Raw genomic sequence first — 21,501 nt, 5'->3', positions numbered from 1 at the left:
ACATTTTTGCCATAGGAGTAGTTCAGTAATATTGATCTCTATATCCTCAAAGGTGTTTTACCCTCTGGTAGTCAGAGGGCCTCTTGATTTATATTGGTTACCCAGAGTGAACTCAGGTGGTCACTTTCTTCATGGGAACTATTGCCTACAGTAGTACTGCATGTGTTTCGTAGAAATTTGCAAATGTTTGTCAATGGGATGAGTGTAGAGTTGACCTTGTTTTCCTGTTTGTACATCAATTGATACAGGGCTGCTTTTAACATAACTATTTTATGTTTAGGGGCCTTTGAAGATACTGCATTTGCTTCTCTTGCTGATCTAGTCAGTGAGAACACCCAGAAAGGCATAACCGAGATGGGTTTTGTGCACATGACAGAAATCCAACACAAAAGCATTCGGCCTCTTCTGGAGGGCAGGTACGTTTTAAAAGCATAATAAAAAAATTGAAAATATGCACTCCCTTCGTTTTCAGTTTCCAGCATTTCTGTCGAACACACAGCAGTACAAAGAAAGTGGATTCACATGAGAAACTGTGCAAGAGACAGTAGATTAGGTTTTCTATGTTGTCATTTTATTATGCTGTTTTTTTACACAAGAGCATACCAGGAGCTGTGCATTTCGTCCCTCTGCTGTTTACATTGCAGCTTGGTTTATAGATGGCACGTAAATCAATTCTTAATTTTTGTAGTTTGATTAACCAGTTAACTTCAAGTTTACTACAGATATTTTAACAGTCACACAAACATTTTGGGCTAATCCCATGAGCATTTTGTCTAGAATATAATACTCTTAATATAGGGATATAAAATTTGGTATTATGCAAGTGTTTTTTTTTTTCTTTAGAAAATGCAGTTGTTGGACTTGGCCCTTTTGGCAGGTTCACCCCTCAACATTTTGCTTTGAAATGTGACCTGATGGTTGTTTTTGGGCTTCTGGGCACTATAGCACTGTGTTCCAGTGTAAAGTGCGTGTGCAGTCTGCGTGTGTGTGGTGAGATTGGCCTTCCCTCCCATAGGAATGCATGTGGGAGATGAGTGTCCATGGTAGTTCATGATGTGAGAAGAGTGCAGGGGCAAGTTTGGTATGTGCGAACTCATGAGATCAAATGCTGTGCGACGATGTGCGCAGATTTAATGTGACAAGCATAGAAGTGCCACTTTTAGAAGTTGGCATTTCTGTGGGCAGTGAATGTGAATTGACTGTCTGGCTTGTGAGTGACGGGGGCTGGCTGGTGTGCCTGGCTCCAGGAGCCAGGATGGGTCTGCCTGGTGGTGAATAGGGAGATCTGCATGTAGATGGGAGGGAGGAGTTGCACCTGGGACCTGAATAGGGCTGTGCCTTCCCTCCACAATGCTGGCTCCACCCCCTGTGGTGCTTCTAATGTCCCATGCCTGTCCTGTGAATAGGGAGAGGGCTGAGCAAAACAAAGTGCTCCAGAACCAGTTGTAAACTGGTTCTCCACTTGCCCTACAGCTCTAGACAAAGGAAATGTGTGTATAAAAAGGGGCTGTGATCCGGCGGAGACAGGACCGGAGTCCCCAGAGAGCCGCACGGTGAGTGAAGAAGGGCTGTGGGGGACTCAGCGTAGGTAAAACTGCTGATCCAAACCTGTCCTATGTGCTGAGCGGGTCCGCCGTTCCGGGCTGCTCCAACATGGGGGAACTATTAAGAAACCCCAGTGTGGGGCCCTGAACCAGAGCGGCCCCGTCTGCCAGTGGGCCGCTCCTACGAGCCCATAATTGTTGAGAGGGCCAGAGGGGCCTGTGACCTCGCCCCGTGTTTTGCCCCACAGTGCTTGGGGGCCCAGGGTCGGTTAGGCACAAGTAGGGGTAGTGCCTGTATCGTGACTTCCACAGCTGTCCTGCGAGAGCGCAGGCAGCTGCAACTTGGGGGCAGATTTTGGTTAGGAGGCCCCAGTGGTGGCCCAAGAGGCACCAGGAGTGCCCCACCTCCTTTGGCCATTTTTGCCAGCTGCCCTGCGAGAGCGCAGGCAAGCTGCGACGTTGAGGCACCTTCAGTTCATTTGGTAGTCCCAGGGAGGGGCTCAAGGGGCACGCTGGCGCCCGTGATCATTCCTACAGCTGCCCAGCAATTAGTGGGCAGCTGCCACGTTTAGGCTTGTTTTATTTCTTCATTGCTTTCGCTGCTTTGTGCAGCTAGCCCTGACTGTTGGACAAAGGGCGTTTAAGCCCCATGGAAGGCCAGTTGGCCTGGGGGCAGTCTTCATGTGTTGTGCCCCCGCTTGGGGTACACTGTTCATGCCTAATGTGATACATGCGTAATGTGCAATGCCTTTATGCCTGTTGGATACCTCTAAATGTTTTTTATGATTAGGAAGTTGTATGGTTTATGCTGGTCAATTTATATTTCACTGCGTGATCTATGCCTAAGGTGATGAGTATTGCGTAGTGTGTTCCTACTTTTTACCAGCGGTTACTGGTTGTGTTCTACAATTGTTATTTTAGGCTACAATTCTACTATGTTCTACATCTACTATTTCTACTAAGTGCCGATTCTGACAGTGGCCCACGTGGCCCTGTCGTGTAAATAATCCCCTGTAAATACTGCCCAGTGCCAGTTGGCACAGTGTATCTGTTTGATTATCATCTAATGTGTTTATGGTATTACAAAGGCTATTTTTATATATAACCTTGTGTGGAGTTCCTTTTTGTGGTGTGCCTAGTGTGTTGCTGTGTGTGTGTGTGTGTGTTGCGCATACGCTTTACACATTGCCCCCGGGATAAGCCTAACTGCTCGTGCCAAGCTACCATGGGGATGAGCAAGGGTTCTCTATGACCTGTAACTCCCTTTCCCTGACTAGAGTGGTGGTCTCTGCCTGGCTTTGGCGCAAGCCTTAGCCAACCAGAGATCCCCATTTCTAACAGCAGTAAAAAGAATTGAAACCTAAAACGTATTAAGCCAGTGCCTGGTACTTTTTCAATTGAACTCTTTGTGTGCCACTCAATTCTTTGCTTCCCTCCTTTTCTGGTCTTCTTGGTTTGATATTTGATTCTGCCGTTATTCCTGTTTTTTTTTTTTCTCTTGACCTTCTATTTCTCTTCTTCCTTCCTGTTAAAATTCTCTAACGGTTTGCCCTTCTCCTTTGTCTTTGGTTGTCGTAGTCAAGGTCTGTCCCTTAATCCATACTTGGCCCACACTGGACTGAGGACACCAATACCTTAAAAACCAACAAGGTAAAGGAATAGGAATGCCAGTCCAAAGCAAGAGGTACTGCAGCAGCCATTAAATCTGAAAATCACATTGACTGGAAGAGCCATTGTAGGATGTCATGTGGATACCCAACAAGTAGAATCTGCATCATAAACCTGGGGAGAGAGTGGAGTCTTATATCCTCTAACTGGTGTGCTAGTCAGATGTAGCTGTCATATGGCCACCGGCTTGGGAAATTAAGATGACATACTCTGAAAAGGTGCTGAGAAACTAAATGTCTTTCTCTAGGCCAAAGGCCAAGTCATAATAGGAAATAAACCAACAGATTAGGGAAAGTAACCATGGCGATGGAGGGGGCATTTCGGCCCCCCACTGAAGAAAGTGCCCTCAAAGTCTTGGTAATTGTTTAATTGCGAGAACAACAATAATTGGCTGATCAGCATGAATTTATCAAGATTGTGAAGTATAGCATGTTATTATTTGCTACAAACTGGATGAGAAGCCTTGACTTCAGTCAGAGGACTTTATTCTAGAATTCTTAGACCAGATCGATTTCTCCACCCCTCACACTCCCAAAAATGTTTTGCAAAAACAAATAAAGGTTTGAGTTACCTTGAAAGTATACCAAACAGATATGCCTTGATCATATACAGAAGGTTGGACTGATGAAATAATTAGGAATAGTTTGAACTCGAAAAAGTGACTGTGCATATTTAGGTAATGGTAAATTAAAATTTAGACAAATACTCACTTTATTTATTTGACAGACTTCTAATGCGCGCAGCTACCCCAATGGGTTTCTCGGCGCAGGATAGAGGCAGATAACAGTGACACCAGCACACCACTAGAAAAGGCAAGTTTTCAGATTTTTACGAAAAACAAGTAAGGAGTTGCAGTTCTAAGAGTGGCTGGGAGAGAATTCCACAAATTTGGACCTAAGTAGTCAAAATAGCATCCTTTCATGCCTTGTTCTTGAAACCTGGGCGTAGCGAACTTCGAGAGGCTAGAGGATCTCAGCAGACGGCTAGGTATATAAGAAGTCACAAAGTCCTTTGATGTATAAGGGTGCCAGACTATGTTTGGTCTTTAATACATAGCTCAATGCCTTAAATTCAATGCGTTTCGATCTTAAGCCAGTGCAGTTCCTGGAGCAGAGGAGAGACTGAATCATGCCTCGTTAGCCGAAAAAGTAACTGGGCGGCTGCATTCTGAATAGTCTGTAGGCGTCGAATCAAGGTCTTATCTGCACCCAGCTACATCGCCATAATACAGTCTGTATATAACCAGCTCCTGAATGACAGTTCTCTGAGCCGCTGGGGGAATTAACCAAAGTATCTTTTTCAGACACTTGAGGACTGAAAAACAGGCAGCAGTGACCTTAGGAACCTGTGGCTTCAAGGAAAGTTTATCATCAATAATAAAACCGAAATTCTTGACCTTAGTAGACTGGGTTGGTAGAGGCCCAAGGAAGTCCGGCCAGTCGCTAGGTCCCCAGAGATCAAGATTGTTACCCAAGACCAGGACCTCTGTTTTATTGGCGTTTAGCTTCAGCACATTTTTGTTTATCTACAAGGAGATGTTCCTGAGGCCCAAGTAAAGCAACGAGGGGTCATGATGTTGGGCGGCTGATTAACGAAAAGGTGATCTGAATGTCGTCTGCATATGAGAAGAGGGTTCTCCCACACTTCTCTATTACATCTGCTGGAGGATGAACATAGTTGTTTTGGAGCAAGGGCTCAAAGTGGATCCCCGAGAGATGCCAGGGCTAATGTCTCAGATCTTGCATTGGCTGAAGAGACCTGGAAGGTGCGGTCCTTATAAAAAGATCGCCACCCACTTCAAGGCAAAGCCTTCTATACTCAGACTCAAGTCTGCCAGTCAGGATAGAATGAGACACTGTGTCAAACGCAGTGCTCCAGCCAAGCAGAATGAGAGTTGCTGTGCCTCTAGAGTCAAGATGTTGTCTAAGACATTCAGTTACCTCAATAAGAGCAGACTCTGTGCTGTGCCCCACCTAAAACCAAAGTTTTTACCACCTTTCAAAGAGAGGAGTCTTACAGTATTGAGCTGGCCATCTTTTCTGTAAAGTACTTGGCACTCACTGATTTACAAACGGCATGCTGTCTTTTCAGCGCCACCACATACTCTGATTTTGCCCCCTCAGTATAACGTTTCCTCCACTGTCTTTCTAAGATCTTTCTTTAGAAAAGAAACAATCTAAGGGTATCAGTAAACCAAGGAGAAGGAGCGTGAGTTCTACACTCCAGTAGGTGGGAACATGGTGTCTCTAGCCTCAGTAAGACAGTGTTAAACAGAAATTTGGTCCGAGTCAGGTTGAAAGATAAGAGTGGGCTTTGTATTAAGAAGCGGCTCAATTAACACTGAAATGTTAAGTTTAGACCAGTTCCTGGCTTTGGATTTCAAAACGAGCTGAGAGATGGGGTCGGAGGGGACCCTAATACTAAAAGGCACCGCAAAGTTATCTGACCAACAAATTTGAGGAGAGGGGCGATAGTCAGGACTTTCTTTCATTGCCCAGCCAACATGTGTTTTGTCGTGTTGGGTGTTTCCAGCAACGACTTCAGGGCCGTCAACGCGGCACTGACTCAGCGGGAGATACAAGCACTTGGAGGGCGCGTATTAGACATCCCCGATAAAGATTGTGGGAGCATCCAAATGCACGTGCATAAATGAAATGGGTGTATAAAAATAGAATTGGCTGGCCGGTAACATAAGGATTCATTGTGGAATCACCTAATTCAAGATACAATGAATATTCCTTTTATTGCAGTGCATATGCTGGAACGGAAGTACAACCTGCGTCAAGGTGCTCAGCCAGATAAATGAGAGGAAGACCGCCCTGAAGAGGTTGTGGGGAACACCCAACACGCCGAAACACGTGTTGGCGGGGCAATGAAAGAGAAAGAATTTCACACTTGGATAGTTGTGTTTGTTTTAAATTAAGTGTGTGCTCAGAATTGGAATTATTTCCAAGAAAATAGAATACAGATCAGACGATATCTGATGTGGAAGGTTAGGTAAATAATTTACCTTCTGAGAGTTCATGCAAGAATAAAGAGGCACATTAGTGAGGGCAAGAATAAAGAGGCACATTAGTGAGGGCAAATGTGGGGTTAAGTCAAATTTTGTGTAGTCTTGTGCTTCGCCATTCCTGCCAAACGTGTACCTCGACTGACCAACATGAGGTATTTCCTTGGGCAGAACCGTAATGGGCAGCACTATAATCACACGTCAGCCCATTCTTCAGAAATTTGCACTGTCTCCAAAATGAATGCCACATTGGATTCAAAATTGTAGTCGTGAACATCAGGATTCTGCTGGCCACAGCACTATATTTCTCTGAAAAATCCATCCTTTCTCACAAAGTTTTTGTAAACTCCTAAGAAGCAAATAATGGACTCTGTCGCCCTGCTAGTGGAGCGTATCCTTGCTACATTCTGAATATGCTACTAATGCAACTCTATGCCAGCAAGAAATGGAAAACTTGATTCTTTACGATAAGAACATCTGGACCCTGAGCCCAAAAAAAGTTTGTAATTTCGTAAGCCAGACATGATTTTCACATTGTGATCTTGTTGCCCATCCATTAGTGGTATTGGAATAGTCTTTCCACTATATTTTTTTATGTTCATTTGGCAACCTCTGATTTTGTATTTGATAGCCTGTATAGGAAACTGGCTCTGTATATGATATACCACTAGGTGTTTATACTGTGCACAGAGTCCAGAAATTCCCCAAGGAAGTGTACAGGACTCCATGCCAACCCAAGGTGCTCTATTTGTGGTATGTGGGCGAGCAGCATTAGGCCTAAAACAGAGGAGTGGAAGACATTTGTTGTGCACACAGTGACTAGGAGATCCACACCAATTTTATAAAAATAAGCTTTTCTCAAGGTTTATTTTAAGACCAAGATCTTCGCATAAAGGTAAGTACAATTTTAAATGGGAATTCTTTACACCTTCAAAACTGTCTTTCCAATGTTAACTTATGGAGGAAAACTATAATGCGATTTTACAGGTAATTGAACAATTTACAAATCTAGTCTTCGGGTTGCAGGGCCAGCGGCACAGTGGAGGCTGTGTGCAGAGATCAAAGTTTAAGATCAAGCCCAATGTTAACTGCCAACTGTGTGGCGTAAAGCACCTCCGTCTCCATTGGGTGAATAAAGAGCCTGCAGGGCTCGGTCTTCGGAGGTTTCGGCAAGCACAAGGGGGCCCACAGGGCATCAGCAGACGTACACCACCGGCGGCTCAGGGGTGGCTGGGTGCAGGGTGCAAACACTGTGGGCGCCCAATGCACTTCAATGGAGAAACTCGGTTGGGAAAACAAGCTGCATGCGATGAACTGGAGGCTGCAGAAAGGGCCCCTCAGGCAGAAGAGGTAAGTTGGGATGCTGTCGGTGGTAGGGACACAGTCGGTTTAGCCCTTCAAGGCCAGGGGCTACGGGTGGACGGGTGTCATTGGACGTCTAGTTTCTTACCGGAGCTGGTCAGTGTGTGCCTTTGGTTTCACACTGCAGGTGTCGCCATGGAGTCCAGGAGGGGTCCGCCAACGCTGGACTTGGACTCGATCGATGGGGAACCTTTTCTGGACTAGTGGGCCACCTGGACACAGGCTGGAGCCATCTGGTGCAGAGTGGTCAGGAATCCCGGAGGCAGAGGGCCCAGAATCGTTTTTTGGTTTTTTTCTTGTGGACAGGGCAGTTGTCCTCTGTAGTTCTTGTATTCATCAAAGGCAGTCAGTCCTTCCAGGGGTATTGGAGATCCCTGATCGCAGGCAGGTGTTTCTTCGCAGAATCTTCAAGGGGTACAGACAAACTGGTAGGGCTGGGGCCAAGTCAGTGGGCGTAGACAGCCTTCTTTGCACAACGTCTTCATCCTCCTGATTAGGTCGGCAGGAACTAGTTTCAGAGTTTGAAGGAGCCACCTAGATACTAGATTTAAGGGCATTTTAAGGGAGTGACTGCTAGGGCCAACAGACACCTTACCTGGGGTGTCTATACCCTCCATTATGTCACTGTCCTGTGGGAGGGGGCCTAGCCGTGTGTGGACTAGTCTACCTCCATCTCAAGATGGCAGGGACTGAAAGATGTGCTTCACCTCACCTCTTTCACCTTAGGGGTGGTGTTGGCAGAAGTGGGCACACCTCCTATTCTTCCTAGTTTGTCCTGCTGGTTGTTCTGCACTCAGCGGGGGTGTAAACAAGCGGCTGCCATCATCTGCCACCTTCAGAGGCTGGGGGTCACATAACAAAGTTAGCTGGCTTTTGAAGCTTCCAGCTCGAACAATGTGTCCATCCTGGGGAGGCATTGTGACTCCTCAGCCAAGGATGTGCTTTGTTGCTGGTCCCAAAGAGCACTGGCTCTCGACCCAGGGGGTCCAGTAACTAACAGACTGGTTTTAGGCAGCCTGCCACCACCAGACATGAGACCTCACCAAGGTTGGTAGGTTTTCTGATGTACCCTCTGAGTACACGTTTCAATAAATCCCACACTGGCATCAGTGTGGGTTTATTGAGAGGAGTAGTTTGGTACCAAACACTCTTGAATTTTTGAGTTTCCAGCCCATGTACTCTATGGCTTCCATAGCACGTACAATATTAGGAAATAGACCCAGCTATTATAGGGGTGGAATTGCTCATGCAGGTATGCCCACACCTGTGATATAGGGCTCTTTACCTTAGTGTTGTAAGGCCTGCTAGAGGGGTGACTTGCCTATACCTTAAGCAGTGCTAGTTGGCATGGCACACAGTCCGTGGGCCCTGTCGACTTTGTCATTTTGTCTCCTCCAGGGCATGCATGCTGCAGTGGCAGTCTGCACGGCCTAGGTGAGGGGTTCCTCTTCAGTCCCAGTTCCCTAGTTACTCTGACACAATTTACATGGGACTTTCAGGGGGCCTGAAGGGCCAATTGAGGCACAATTTTAAGGGAAGAACACTGGTACTGGGAACCTAGACAGCAGGGACCCAGTACTCCACAGTCAAAGTTGCATCAAAAGTCAGTCAAAAAAGTGTGTGTGTGTGTGTGGGGGTACTGCAACAGACCCCCATTTTTTCACACTTGTGACGCTGCAGCCACTCTTCTGTATGCATATTGATTGAGGAAAGCGGTCTCCTGCACTGGGATGTGAAATGCAGCGATGACCTTGTTAGCAGATGCTGAATCTATGTTGAAAAAAACAATAATATTTTTAGCTCTTGTAGGTGAAGCCACGGCTTACCCTTTAAATGTTTGAATGATATTGTTGGTTGTTGCTTCTACCTAACAAGCAGTAGAGTAACTAATGCTGGACTGTTTTAGTATATCAATGCCACCATTAAAATGGACATGAAATGAAATTATATTTATATAGCGCATTTCTACCCTGAGGCCTCGTAGTGCTTGTGGACCGCACAGGGACATGCCTCTTGGAAGGTCCTTTATTGCAGTCACAACTGGATGAAAAATATCACCATCAATAGTGACCAGCACAACATAGATAGCTTTAAGTTTGGCAGACAGGCAATCGGGATGTGCAAAAGCAGAAATACCAGTAGTCAAGCCTTGACTGCTTCTGTCAAAATCTTCTCAGACCCTCTTATCCATTGGTTTGTCTGCAAGGGATTCTTCCCAACCTTAATATGTATTCTGTGCTGATTTATCCCACTAGTCTGTGCTCAGCTCCATTCCTTTCTAGCTACATCTGTGTTTATAGAGTATCAGCACAGTCGTATACCAACATAGTTCCCTGAAGGCAGTTTCACAATTGCCTGACAATCTGCGAAATTGGCTTACAATGTGGAACACTGTTCCAGTGGGCTTGTAAGCAATCTCACTTCCTATCAAAACCAGGTTGTGCTTGGGAAAACATATGTTTGAAAAAATTAAATAGTATAGCTCAAATTCTCACACACCCATGGCAAAATTGGAACACTAAAAGTGAAAGAAATCAGTACGTGGATACTCTTATGAACAACAACATAAAATATTGATGTATGCTTATTTTCCCTTGTTAGGCAGTACGTCATAAATAACACAAGTATGTTCTTTTTTTTTTTTTTTTTTTTTATTTTTTTTTTTAACTGTGCGCCATTTCACAAGTAGATGTCCTAGTTCGAGGTTCTGTGACTAAAAACGACTTGACAATGCTTTTGTTTAAGTTGAGCACTTTTTGCAGATAATGTTGAACAGTTTGAAAGCACGTGGTACCTAATAATTGTGCAGTTGACAAAGACTGATTGGACCAGGCTGACTCTTTGTTTTTTATGTTTTTTTTTTTTTTTTACTACTTGCTCTACTCACAGGCTACGTGTGGTATCGAGCTCTAACCCAGATGTTTTTGCTACTGTTGTGTCCCCTTTTATGTTCCAAACATGTACACTCATTTACTGTTTCTGCACTTCTCAATGCAGACTGTTGCTTCTTAATGTATTGTTTCTCCTGAGTGGAAGCTTTGTGGATGTCTCTAGTTCCACGAAGGGAGGAGTGCAAATGTCATCCAATGTGTAAAAGTTGTCAAGTTGCACAATATTAAAGCTTTTATTTTCTTTTTCTGTTAAAAATGTAAATGTTCTCTTTCTTTACTTCGTAGGGATGTTCTGGCAGCTGCACGTACCGGAAGTGGTAAAACACTGGCTTTCCTGATACCTGCAATTGAACTTGTCTACAAGCTAAAATTCATGCCAAGAAATGGTACTTTTGAATTATAGTTCACTGCTATTTGTGTCCCCATAACTGGGAATGTTTTAAACTAGATTTACTAAGCATTTAAAAGGCCATAAATAGCCCCACTCTGCAATTGTTCCAATAATTAATAATACTTTTTTGACTCCATATTTTGTCTTCTGCAGCTGGCCACATTTCTGTATTCCCATGACCATCTAATTTAAGTTCTTCTCTATTGTTAATGCTAGTACCATATTTTTCTGGGCCGTTATTTCGTTGTGCATTCCAATCGCATTAAATCTCTGAAGTGTTCACTCGCACAGCATCACCTGACCCCCTACTGTAGACCAGTAGTCGTTGTCTTCAGCAGCTCTTCCTGTATCCTTTGGTGTAGGCACTATTTTTTTTTTAATTTTCATCTCTCGGTGCCTGCAAATTTCAACCCCGGTTACAGTGAATGCCCACCAATATTGAAGCACCATATTCTCGTTCTGAGCCATACACAGCTACAACGCAACAGCACTGGTTCCTGTTAACCCCCATCTTAAAACCAGGCTTTTCACACTCTCAATTCATCACATTTTGAAATGTGGTTTGTAATTGGTCACTTAAAAGCCAAATTTGCAGTCATGACAAATACCAGTCATTGTCTTACTGTATAGCTGCCTATGGTTCTTGATGCCATCATTGTACACTATCTGACATGGCTGCTGCTCTGTTTTCAAGATTACCTTTCACAAATATGTTTTACATCATTCAGTTGTTGAGCGACTCTGTCGCCTAACTGACTTGCAGAATTACTGACTACATATGTAGTGCACTCTCCTAAATTGGTCTATTGGTGCTGAAGTGAAAGGGACTCTCTTCAGTTCTATACAACCTTTTCAGCCACTCTTAAAGCCATTATTTACATTAATTAGTATCAACATATCTTAAAATCTCACGTTTACTTTTGTGGTACATACACCTTGCTAATTTAATCACATGAAGAATATGCCGTCTTGTTAACTGCTTGAATATCAGCATATGATGTCACAAGAATGTTTGCCAAAGGACAAATTATGCATACCAAACCCTTTGTTACCTACTGTTAATAAAGTTAAAGACATGACTAGTTTAGGGGATGGAAAATTCACTTAACTTGCTCTTGTGGAATTACATGAGATTATTTATACCATTTATTCCTAATAGAGAGCCATTCTTTGGTGCTATATTGTAGCACAATATGGATCCTAATGTCTGTTTTGAACGCAGTGATGCATTATGCACTGAAAAACGAAGCCCTTCAAAAAAAAATAGTGTCCCAAGCAGCACCCACTCGCATTCTGCTGGCATCTGCATATGACGTGGCACAATAGCCTACGTTTCGGAAGTTTGCGTGACACAAAATTAACAAAATTTACATGTGGTTATGCCTGCCTAATGATAGTTTCAGTGCGGCCTAATGCAGTCATAGCTGGAACACAATCAAGGTTGATTCCATCCAGATATAGTTAGTGTGTGGATGAGGACTCAGTGATGAAGCATGTCTTTGCGGGTGAGAATCCTTTGAAACACCCACTGGTTGCCCTTCTAGTAGAAGGGAAAATAGGCTGGTCATTGGTCTTAGTGTGTTCCCTTTCTGCTGATTAATTGAGGTTATGAGTTTTGGAAGTGATGGTGACTCACTTTTTAAATTCTTCTCGGTCCCTCTTTGTGATTTTGACTAACGTAGCCATTTTCATCTTATGTCAGCAAATCTTGTTTTGTTTCAGTTGTATATTTCAAGTATTGTGAATTTAGCATTTTTGAATGGTTGTCTTCACCTCCTAAGTTCTTACTCTCTTCACAGGTACCGGGGTCCTCATTCTCTCTCCCACTCGAGAGCTTGCTATGCAGACCTATGGTGTTTTGAAAGAGTTGATGACCCATCATGTACACACTTATGGTTTGATAATGGGCGGAAGTAACAGATCTGCGGAAGCACAGAAACTTGCAAATGGAGTAAATATAGTGGTGGCAACACCTGGCAGATTGTTGGATCACTTACAGGTACACCTTGTACAACTTAATGTCATGTAAAGTTTTTGGCAGACCAAAAAGACACATTTTCGTAAATCTCTTTTTCACTTAAAATCTTGTAGAACACTCCAGGTTTTATGTACAAAAATCTTCAATGCTTGGTGATTGATGAAGCGGATCGAATCTTGGAGGTTGGGTTTGAAGAAGAAATGAAACAGATAATAAAACTTCTGCCAAGTAAGTGTCCATCTAACCACAGTTAAACATTTTTTCTGGAATCTGTTTTTTTCTTGTATTGTTGAATATTTTAAAATGATATCTTGCTAAATATTGAAAATATCTTAATTTTTTTTATTTTTGCGCCACATCTCTGGAAGTTAACAGTACTTTGGGCATTGCCAGCCTCACACCTCGTGCTAGTCTGAATTTGTTCACAAGGTTATGTGAAACCTCATTAAATGGCTTTTATGTTTAACACTATTTTGCAAGAAGAAACGTTTGCTAGTAGAACCATTCTCCACCTAATCAATTTTTTCCCCATGGTCAAACTTAGTTTTCAGTTTAGTAAATTCAGTAGTTAATTTTGATCTTTTGAAGAAAATGTTATGCTTTGCACTGAATGGCGCAACCTCCGTCTGTCCCAATGAAATATAACCTATATAGATAATTTGGGAAAAGATGCATTTTAGAGTTCAGTACATTATTGGTCATGGTTTTATTTTATTTTTTATCTGACTCTTGCACTCGCTAATTATCATAGTTTATTTGACCATATCTCTTCATATATCTGAAGCCGTTTTTAAAGGATATGCTGAGCTGTACAATTTCAGCTTCAAAAGTGACTGTACTCGGAACAGTTTGTCAGTAACAGTGTGTTTGATCGTGGTCAGATATCCGTTTTCAAAAACTTAAAACCAGTTTAATGCTCCAGGTTATTGTGAGAACGTGTCATTTGTCTTAAAAATATTACCATGAAATAGCCTTGTTGCCTAATGAGAGAAACCGAGGAAGGGAATAAAATTAAAGTGAAGTTTTCGGCATGGTCTATTGTACAGATTGGCAATTTATACATTAATTTCTGGCATGTTCTTTTCTTAACGGCTACAATAGTGACTGATAGTCAATACAATAGTATGTGAGAGAGGCTGATGTGTGGGGAAAGCAGAAGAATGATCGCTCAAATTTACACAGGATTTTTTTTTCCATCCTACGACGAGTTCGAAGCATTTGTAATTAAATTGTGTTACTGCCTATCTTTACTTGCCTATAATCTCCCATAATCAGTTTACCGTAAGATTGCTTCATTCGTGCAGTTAACCCCGCCCGCCCCCCAACAACCAGTATCCTAGCCAGATGATTCCGTGTTCCAGAGCCCGTTGGTAACGTGGTAATCAGGACATGAAGCCATCTGTGCTTACACTGTGCATTCTGTACCAGTTCTCGCTCAACTTTTGTAATTTTATTTTTGTAACCGTTTACTTCTATAATGGGTGTGTACATTAGTTGCATGGTTGTAACGATAATGGCTATGTTGAGGTAATTACAGGGCCTTGTTGGAGTGATTACTATTACGCTAGCTTGTTCCAAAACAGCATATTTTTTATGGTTTATTTTTTTTTTTCTATTTCTTAAGAACGAAGACAGACTATGCTCTTTTCTGCTACACAAACACGTAAGGTAGAAGACTTGGCTAAAATTTCACTTAAAAAGGAGCCTTTATATGTCGGTGTTGATGATAACAAGGAAACTGCAACAGTGGATGGTCTTGAGCAGGTAATTTCTTGGCTAGCAAAGCAGTAATTAGTGTATTGAATGCAGATTAACTTGCTTGCACTATAAGGAGGCTGTCTTTGCTGCAATTATATCTTGTATTGTGTAGCGAGGTCTTTAATTTGCACCTCCCACTTTTTTCTGATTAGATGATATAATTCTACAATTGAAATGTCTCATTTAATACCCAATTCTTAGAAATGGAATCTGCCTCACTATTTCAATCATTCCTTGCTTGTAGTCTTTTCATTAATAGATATGTTCTTCAATGTGATCCTTTTTACGCTCGGCTCGTTTACAGTTTATAGTGTTGCATAGTATCATAACGCAAAATACTACTGAAGGGAAGTAGCAATTGTCATTTACAGACAGCACATTTTCCTTTAAAATAGCCATACATTTGCACAGACTCCATTTTGCTGATAAAACTGTTGCTCTCAACTGATGTGTAAAGGTCGGGTTTCTGTGAATATTTATCACTTGTGTATCAACAAGTAAAGTGTCTGTTTATTTTGATCCTATTATAATCATGTTTCCAGCGCACTTCAGAATCGCAAAACAAATGTGCTTAATTTTTGCTTTTTAATGCATACAGTTTATTTACAGGCATTTACATTTTGTGGTGTGTGTGGAAAAAAACAGCAAGATTTTCACATAATTCACTGAAAAAACTCCTCATTTTGCAGTCGGAGAAAGAAATGTAAACCTCAATCGTGTTAAGAGAAAGCAGCAATTAGTCAGAAAAGAATGCCCGATATTGACTTCTGTTTTGGAAGCACCAGCAAATGAACACAGAATTTAAAGTAATCTTTATTCATTGCGTGGACTTCACCGACTCACCAGCTCTCCGCCCAAAGTTTGGGAAACACTGGCCTAGCATCTAGACTTCTCATTTGTGCATTGCTTGAATTTCAGGCTGCCAGTGCTACTGCTGCGCATCTTGTGTGGGCCCCTATAATGCAGCAGTGAATGCATCTATTAGGCATAGATAATAGAAATTGTGTCAGCAGTCATTCAAAAGTTTAATTTTCTTACCTTCACTGACAGTAGCTGATTTTAAGTGGCCTTCCATTCTATAAATGGCAACTGGAGATCCGTTCTGCCCATCTTTTTGCTAATAAGTAGGTACCTAACAGATATCTCAGGTCAAGAGAAGAGTGCCTCTTACAAGTACCGCGGATCAGGCATTGCCAATCGGGAGGAAAATCCTTCTCGTATGTTGCGCCAAGGTCCTGGAATGAGTTACCTGACCATCTGCGCAAAATGGAGACCTACAGCATCTTCAGGAAACCGCTGAAAGCCTTTTTATTCTAAAACCTTTACCTTTTCTCTCCCTCATCCTCCGGAATATGTTATGTTACGTTATGTTCAAATCGGTTTTATATAGCGCTCAGCTACTCCGGGGAGTGTCCCGACGCTTCAAGAAACCCCAAGCAGAAGTCAGGAGCAAATGAACAGAGCACAACAACTATTGAACAAACAACCAGGACTTCAGCTCCTTCCTGAAAGCTAGCAGATTAATTTTTTTTCTCAGAGGGACTGGCAAGGAGTTCCAAAGTTGAGGTGCCAGGTGACAAAAGGAGCGACCTCCAATCCGGGCTTGTCTGATTGGCGGAACAGATGCCAAGGCCAGGGAGGCTGACCTCAGCGCCCCCGATGGCAAGTAAAACGTCAGTAGTTTCTTGAAATATTTCGCTCCTGAATCATGGAGTGCTTTAAAAGCAAGCGTAAGCGCCTTAAAAGCAATCTGTTTTTTAATAGGGAGCCAATGCAATTTTTTTTAATAGATCCGTGGCACTGGATCTCCGGTGGAGGCCGTAGATGGCTCTAGCAGCAGAATTCTGCACTACCTGCAGGCGAGATAGGAGATATTCCGGCAGGCCCAGGTAGAGCACGTTTGCGTAATCCAAACGGGAACCTTTCGGGGCCTGTACAGTAACTTTCCTGTGGTCATGAGATAGCAATGGAAGGAATTTTCTAAGCATTTTCAGGATGCCAAAACACTTCCCAGCAAGACCAAGAATCTGTGGCTTAAAGGTGAGACCATCGTCGATCTGCACTCCCAGATTCTTGACCTTGGAAGAGGCGGCCGCAGTAGGAAACATGGCTGGGGGCCACCACGACAGCCACCTAGGATCGGGTGGACAGCCAAAAAACAGCAGCTCCGATTTGTCGGAGTTGCATTTGAGGCTGTTCAGTTCAAACCACTCGAACACCGCCCCCAAGCAGCCTCTGATCTGCACGCCATCGAAGTCGGAGCCCTTCTTGCAGGTGAAGAGGAGCTGGGTGTCATCAGCGTAAGAAACGATCTGGGCGCCAAAAGACTCCACCAGTGCCGCCAGAGGTGCCATATAGATGTTAAAGAGAGTAGGCCTCAAAATAAATCCCAGAGGCACCCCAACCTCCAATGGCGGCACTTCGGCAGAGAACGGAGGGGCCCAGATCGTTTGACGGAGGCCCGACAGGAAGGACTCAAACCATCTGAACACCGCTCCCCGTAGCCCGATCTCTCTGAGTCTTACAAGGAGACCGCCATGGGCAACGGTGTCAAACGCCGCCGACAGGTCCAACATTACCGGCATAGCCTTACCACCCGCATCTAGCACCTCTCTTATGGCATCGGTGACTTCTAACAGTGCGGTCTCCGTGCTCACGGAAGCCCGACTGAGTGTCGTGTAAGATGTTATTATTTTCGAGGAAAGGGGAGAGAGAGACGTGGACATGCTTCTCCACCACCTTCGCCAGTGCCGGGAGGAGGGAGATAGGCATGTAGTTGGCATGAACCAGAGGGTCCAGATTCGGCTTCTTCAAAAGCGGCAGGATCGGGGCATGCTTCCAGGCCCAGGGGACTACTCCCGTACTGAGAGAGAGATTGAGCACCGGGTTAACCAAGGAGTTAATCACTAGGGCCATTCTTCCAAGCCATTTAGCTGGGCAAGGATGCTGAGGGGAGCCAGATTTTAATTTAATAAGGTCAAGTGAGGAAGAAGGAGAGAGGAGGAAAAGTAGAAAAAATACGACCATCATGGGGCTGGGACATGGACAGACTGACACTAGTGTCCGACCGTGTCATCGAGCTAATAGGGGGGAAAGAGTCTTGAATATACTTAATTTTGGTAGCAAAGAAATTTGCGAGTTGTGCTAGGCAAGCTCCGGGATGCCCCAGGGTGAAGTCTAGCATGATAAAAGATCACTTAACCTCATGCGCGCTAGCGGAATTCCGCTCCTGCGCTGAGATTTTTTAAAACGCATGTTATGTGACGAGCTGGGCTCGTCATCAGCGTGCGAGGAGGCTACGCCATGACGAGCCCAGCTCGTCATCAGCGTGGAAGGGGTTAACATAACAATTCCAATCTCTTATGCCCACAAGTTATGATAAACTCTTTAAAGCCAATTCCTTTACTGAAGTTCATAAGAGAGACCGTCTGTTTACTGTAGCAACAAACCTTGCCTAAAATGCTAATCCTTAAGCCATCTGATCTTTCGCAGTTAATGATTCCAACTGTCAACTCTATACACTCCTATTCTACTAGGCACAAATAAACCACCAGGTATGAGACACCTAACAAGAGTGCACACTTTACAGGTGTAGTATGTGAGTTACAGCCACTTCATGTACACCTCTGAATATACACGGTGCAAGTGTACCAGAGGCGATCGGTTATTTTTTATTGAACATTAACACAAATGTACCACCCTTATTTAGACGTGGCCTAATTATAGCAGTCGCCATGCTCTTGCCACACGAAATAATTACTCTTAATTACCGGGGGCGTGACTGGACTGTGTCACAGCAGGCATGGACACCACCGAGATCCATGTCAAATGCTGTCTGGTGGATCCGGTACCTGGCAGACACCCCAATGCCCTGGTTAATCTACAGGATTTCCAACTCTTGCCGCCCCCGTTAGTAACCTATGACGGGCCTTTGTGGTTGCAGGCAGCAAACAGATGTTCTGGAACACCACTGCAAGCTCTGTTAGTTTTCTAGAAGCCACATTGCACCCCTGTCTTAGGATTGTGACCCCGTCCTGTTAGGTGCCGAAGTTGAATTAGTGGCACTAGGCGACAGCAAGAATAGACTTCCAATCGATGACTGACTTCACATTGATGCACGCACCCAATATGTCTTGTGTGTATGAATAAGGAAGCCTGTGTTCGAAATATTACCTAAAGTTTCTTTGTTCAGCACCCTGGCATTTTAATATGGTTTTAATATGGTAATGCTACATATAGAGGCGCATCCTGGGAATAATGGATAGTACAAATGGGAGAGAATGTGCTACTCTTCAATGTCTTCCTTAAGCATATAAATCATTCTTGGGATGTCTTGGAATAACCCTCTCACCACTCAACTTTCACATTGGGGTCTTGCTCTGAGCTGGACATATCACTTTGTCCTGACGCATTTAGCTTAGCGTGACAGTTTTGTATCTCTTCCTGGGATTTTAGACCAAATACAAGGAGTAAACAAACACTGTTGCTGTACATCCGAAGATCAGAAAAAATCTAATTAGGGGTGCTTGCCACCTTTCCAGTTGAGTCTGAATAATGGCAACATCAGTGGATCAAAAGCCAGTTTATGACTGCATGTTCGTATAGAAAATGTGAAATTTTTGTTGTATAGATCTAGCATTTGTCAACATGTATATGTACAGTTTCATGTGGATCACATATTCTAGACCCAAAGGAAATGTGTTTTTTTGTTTGTTTTTTGCAAAGCCATTTAGATCCTGCTTTTATCCAGCAGAGGTTGTTAGTGGCATTTGGACAGTGAAAAATGTATCAATTCATTAGATTTTTTTAACCCAATACCTCTTTTAATCAAAAGATGTAAATGGTTACTGAGGTCATTGACTCATTGTGGGGTTTTGTCATTTTTTGTTGATTTGTATCTTCAGTACGTTGTTGTGTTATACGCATAAAATACTAAAAACGCTCATTGCTGCAAGTAAGTGCTTTGTGACAGCCAGCTCCTTAAAATGTTTGGAAGCTGTGCAGTGTGTAACAACTGGTTTAACTGGAACAATTATGTATTTTAACCCTTTAGGGATATGTTGTATGTCCATCCGAGAAAAGGTTCCTTTTGCTTTTCACGTTTCTTAAGAAGAACCGCAAGAAGAAACTTATGGTGTTTTTCTCTTCCTGCATGTCTGTGAAATACCATTATGAGCTTCTCAACTATATTGACCTGCCAGTCATGGCAATCCATGTAAGTAGTGTGCCTATCAGTTAAGACTCTTAGCCCATTTTAAGGGCATTCACAGATTAGTTTGAATTGTTAATTTGAAAGATCTTCTCTTTACGATGCTTAGTTCAAAACACTTTTAGAGTCTGTTTTGAACTATCTGAAGCTAAAAGATTTTTGTGGGATTTTAGCAACACATAATGTATGCCAGGCTGAACGAGTGTACCGTAAATCGTTTATCCAGCTCATTGTTAGGGTATTACAAATCTTGGACCTGGAGGTGAAGTTAATTTTAAGGGTATCGAAACAATTGAAATAAGAAATATTTAGTATCTCTGAAATATTCCTATTCACTTAATTGAATATTACTATGTAGTTCCATTATTCACTGATCCAACCATTATTAATGTTGGTCCTTAAGCAATTTCTCATCACCATAATAAGTTTGTGAATGGAAACCTATGTATTATTCTAGCGAAAGGTTCTTTTGGAGCTACTACAAGATGCAGAACCCGATTTATTCATTTGTAAAAAAAAAAATTGCAAGTGTCATTTTGAACATGTACTATTGCACAGATATAGTTCCAGAAAATGCTGCAGTGTGTTAAAATTAGTAATGTAGCAATTCAAGGTTTGGGGTAGAATGGTAAGTGTTCCTGGGGGAAGGTATTGGGAGTGGTCACTTGGTAAGCAAATCGAATTCCATGAACACCCACTAACTCTTAGGTTTGTTGGTACATGTACATGTATTTATATAGCGCAAATCACCGACCCGGTATCTAAGCGCTTGCTTAGGGAACCCGTCCTGGTATTCCCCTGTGAGATAACCCCAGCAGGGTTTCCGCAAGGTGAAAGCCAGGCATCCCGCCGCGAGGGGCCATTGTGGAGATTAAGCAAGCTATTGCCCAGAGTCGCAGAGTGTGAACCCGTGAGTCGAGTAGGCACCGGAGCGAGAATTGTCAAGTCCGTGGACATTTTAGGACTCAAGACCCCGCCGAGCCGGGAATTGAACCCTGGTCCTGGGCCAGCCTCTGCTTCCAGATCTGCCTCCTCTAACCAGTGAGCCACACTTCTCCTTCAGGAAGAGTATGCATGTTGCTTTTAATCTTTGAAATGCATGTAAAGCTCCCCCTCTGCTAGTCAGGAGGAAGATTTTTTTTCTCAGGATGAGAAATGGAGAAAGAACACCTCCACATGTTCAGAGGAGATGTAGGAGACGCAGTTGCCCCATCTGAGGGTGCTAAATAATGTTAATGAACATGTCCGCATCAAACACTCCAACAAAACTTTCCACATGAGAACATTTTTGAATTTACAGCTGTTGCAGATTTTTTAGGGGAACGCTGATTATCTGAAGTTTACAAAGTCTGAAACCTTTAAGTCTAAGGGTAATCATATTAGACACTTTGTTTAGGTTTTTCAACCCTCCCTTTGACCTCTTACCTCAAGCTGTGATCTTCTATTTACGACTCTTGCTTGTTTGGAATGGCTGTATTGTTACCCTCACTTTTTTTTTTTATCGAGCATACATTTCTATCTCAACCTTTTGGCATGGCATAGATACTTCACAGAAGACCGGGCCATCATGTACTTTGTTCTTTTTCTGGCATTTTTGCCCAGTGGATAAGGACCGACCAAGTGTGCTTTCTCCATGCAGTTTGGACTTCTGTTGTAGCTGCTTGTTTTAAGGTTATCAGCATGGTTCAGA

General features: G+C 43.2%; 1 protein-coding gene across 1 annotated transcript in view; it reads left to right on the top strand.

Annotated features, from left to right (window-relative positions):
- The window catches only part of DDX18 (DEAD-box helicase 18), a 111,065-nt gene that overhangs the window by 32,338 nt on the left and 57,226 nt on the right, over nt 1-21,501 (top strand). The window contains exons 4-9 of the mRNA XM_086957359.1: nt 281-416; nt 10,761-10,861; nt 12,666-12,865; nt 12,958-13,072; nt 14,469-14,608; nt 19,656-19,817. Coding sequence (XP_086813485.1) covers nt 281-416; nt 10,761-10,861; nt 12,666-12,865; nt 12,958-13,072; nt 14,469-14,608; nt 19,656-19,817 — 854 coding nt within the window. The remainder of the gene's footprint in view (nt 1-280; nt 417-10,760; nt 10,862-12,665; nt 12,866-12,957; nt 13,073-14,468; nt 14,609-19,655; nt 19,818-21,501) is intronic.

This window comes from Lissotriton vulgaris, chromosome 2_1 (assembly GCF_964263255.1).
Source record: "Lissotriton vulgaris chromosome 2_1, aLisVul1.2, whole genome shotgun sequence".
NCBI lineage: Eukaryota > Metazoa > Chordata > Amphibia > Caudata > Salamandridae > Lissotriton > Lissotriton vulgaris.
The sequence above is the reverse complement of the archived record's forward strand: the minus strand, read 5'-3'. Positions and strand labels throughout refer to the sequence as shown.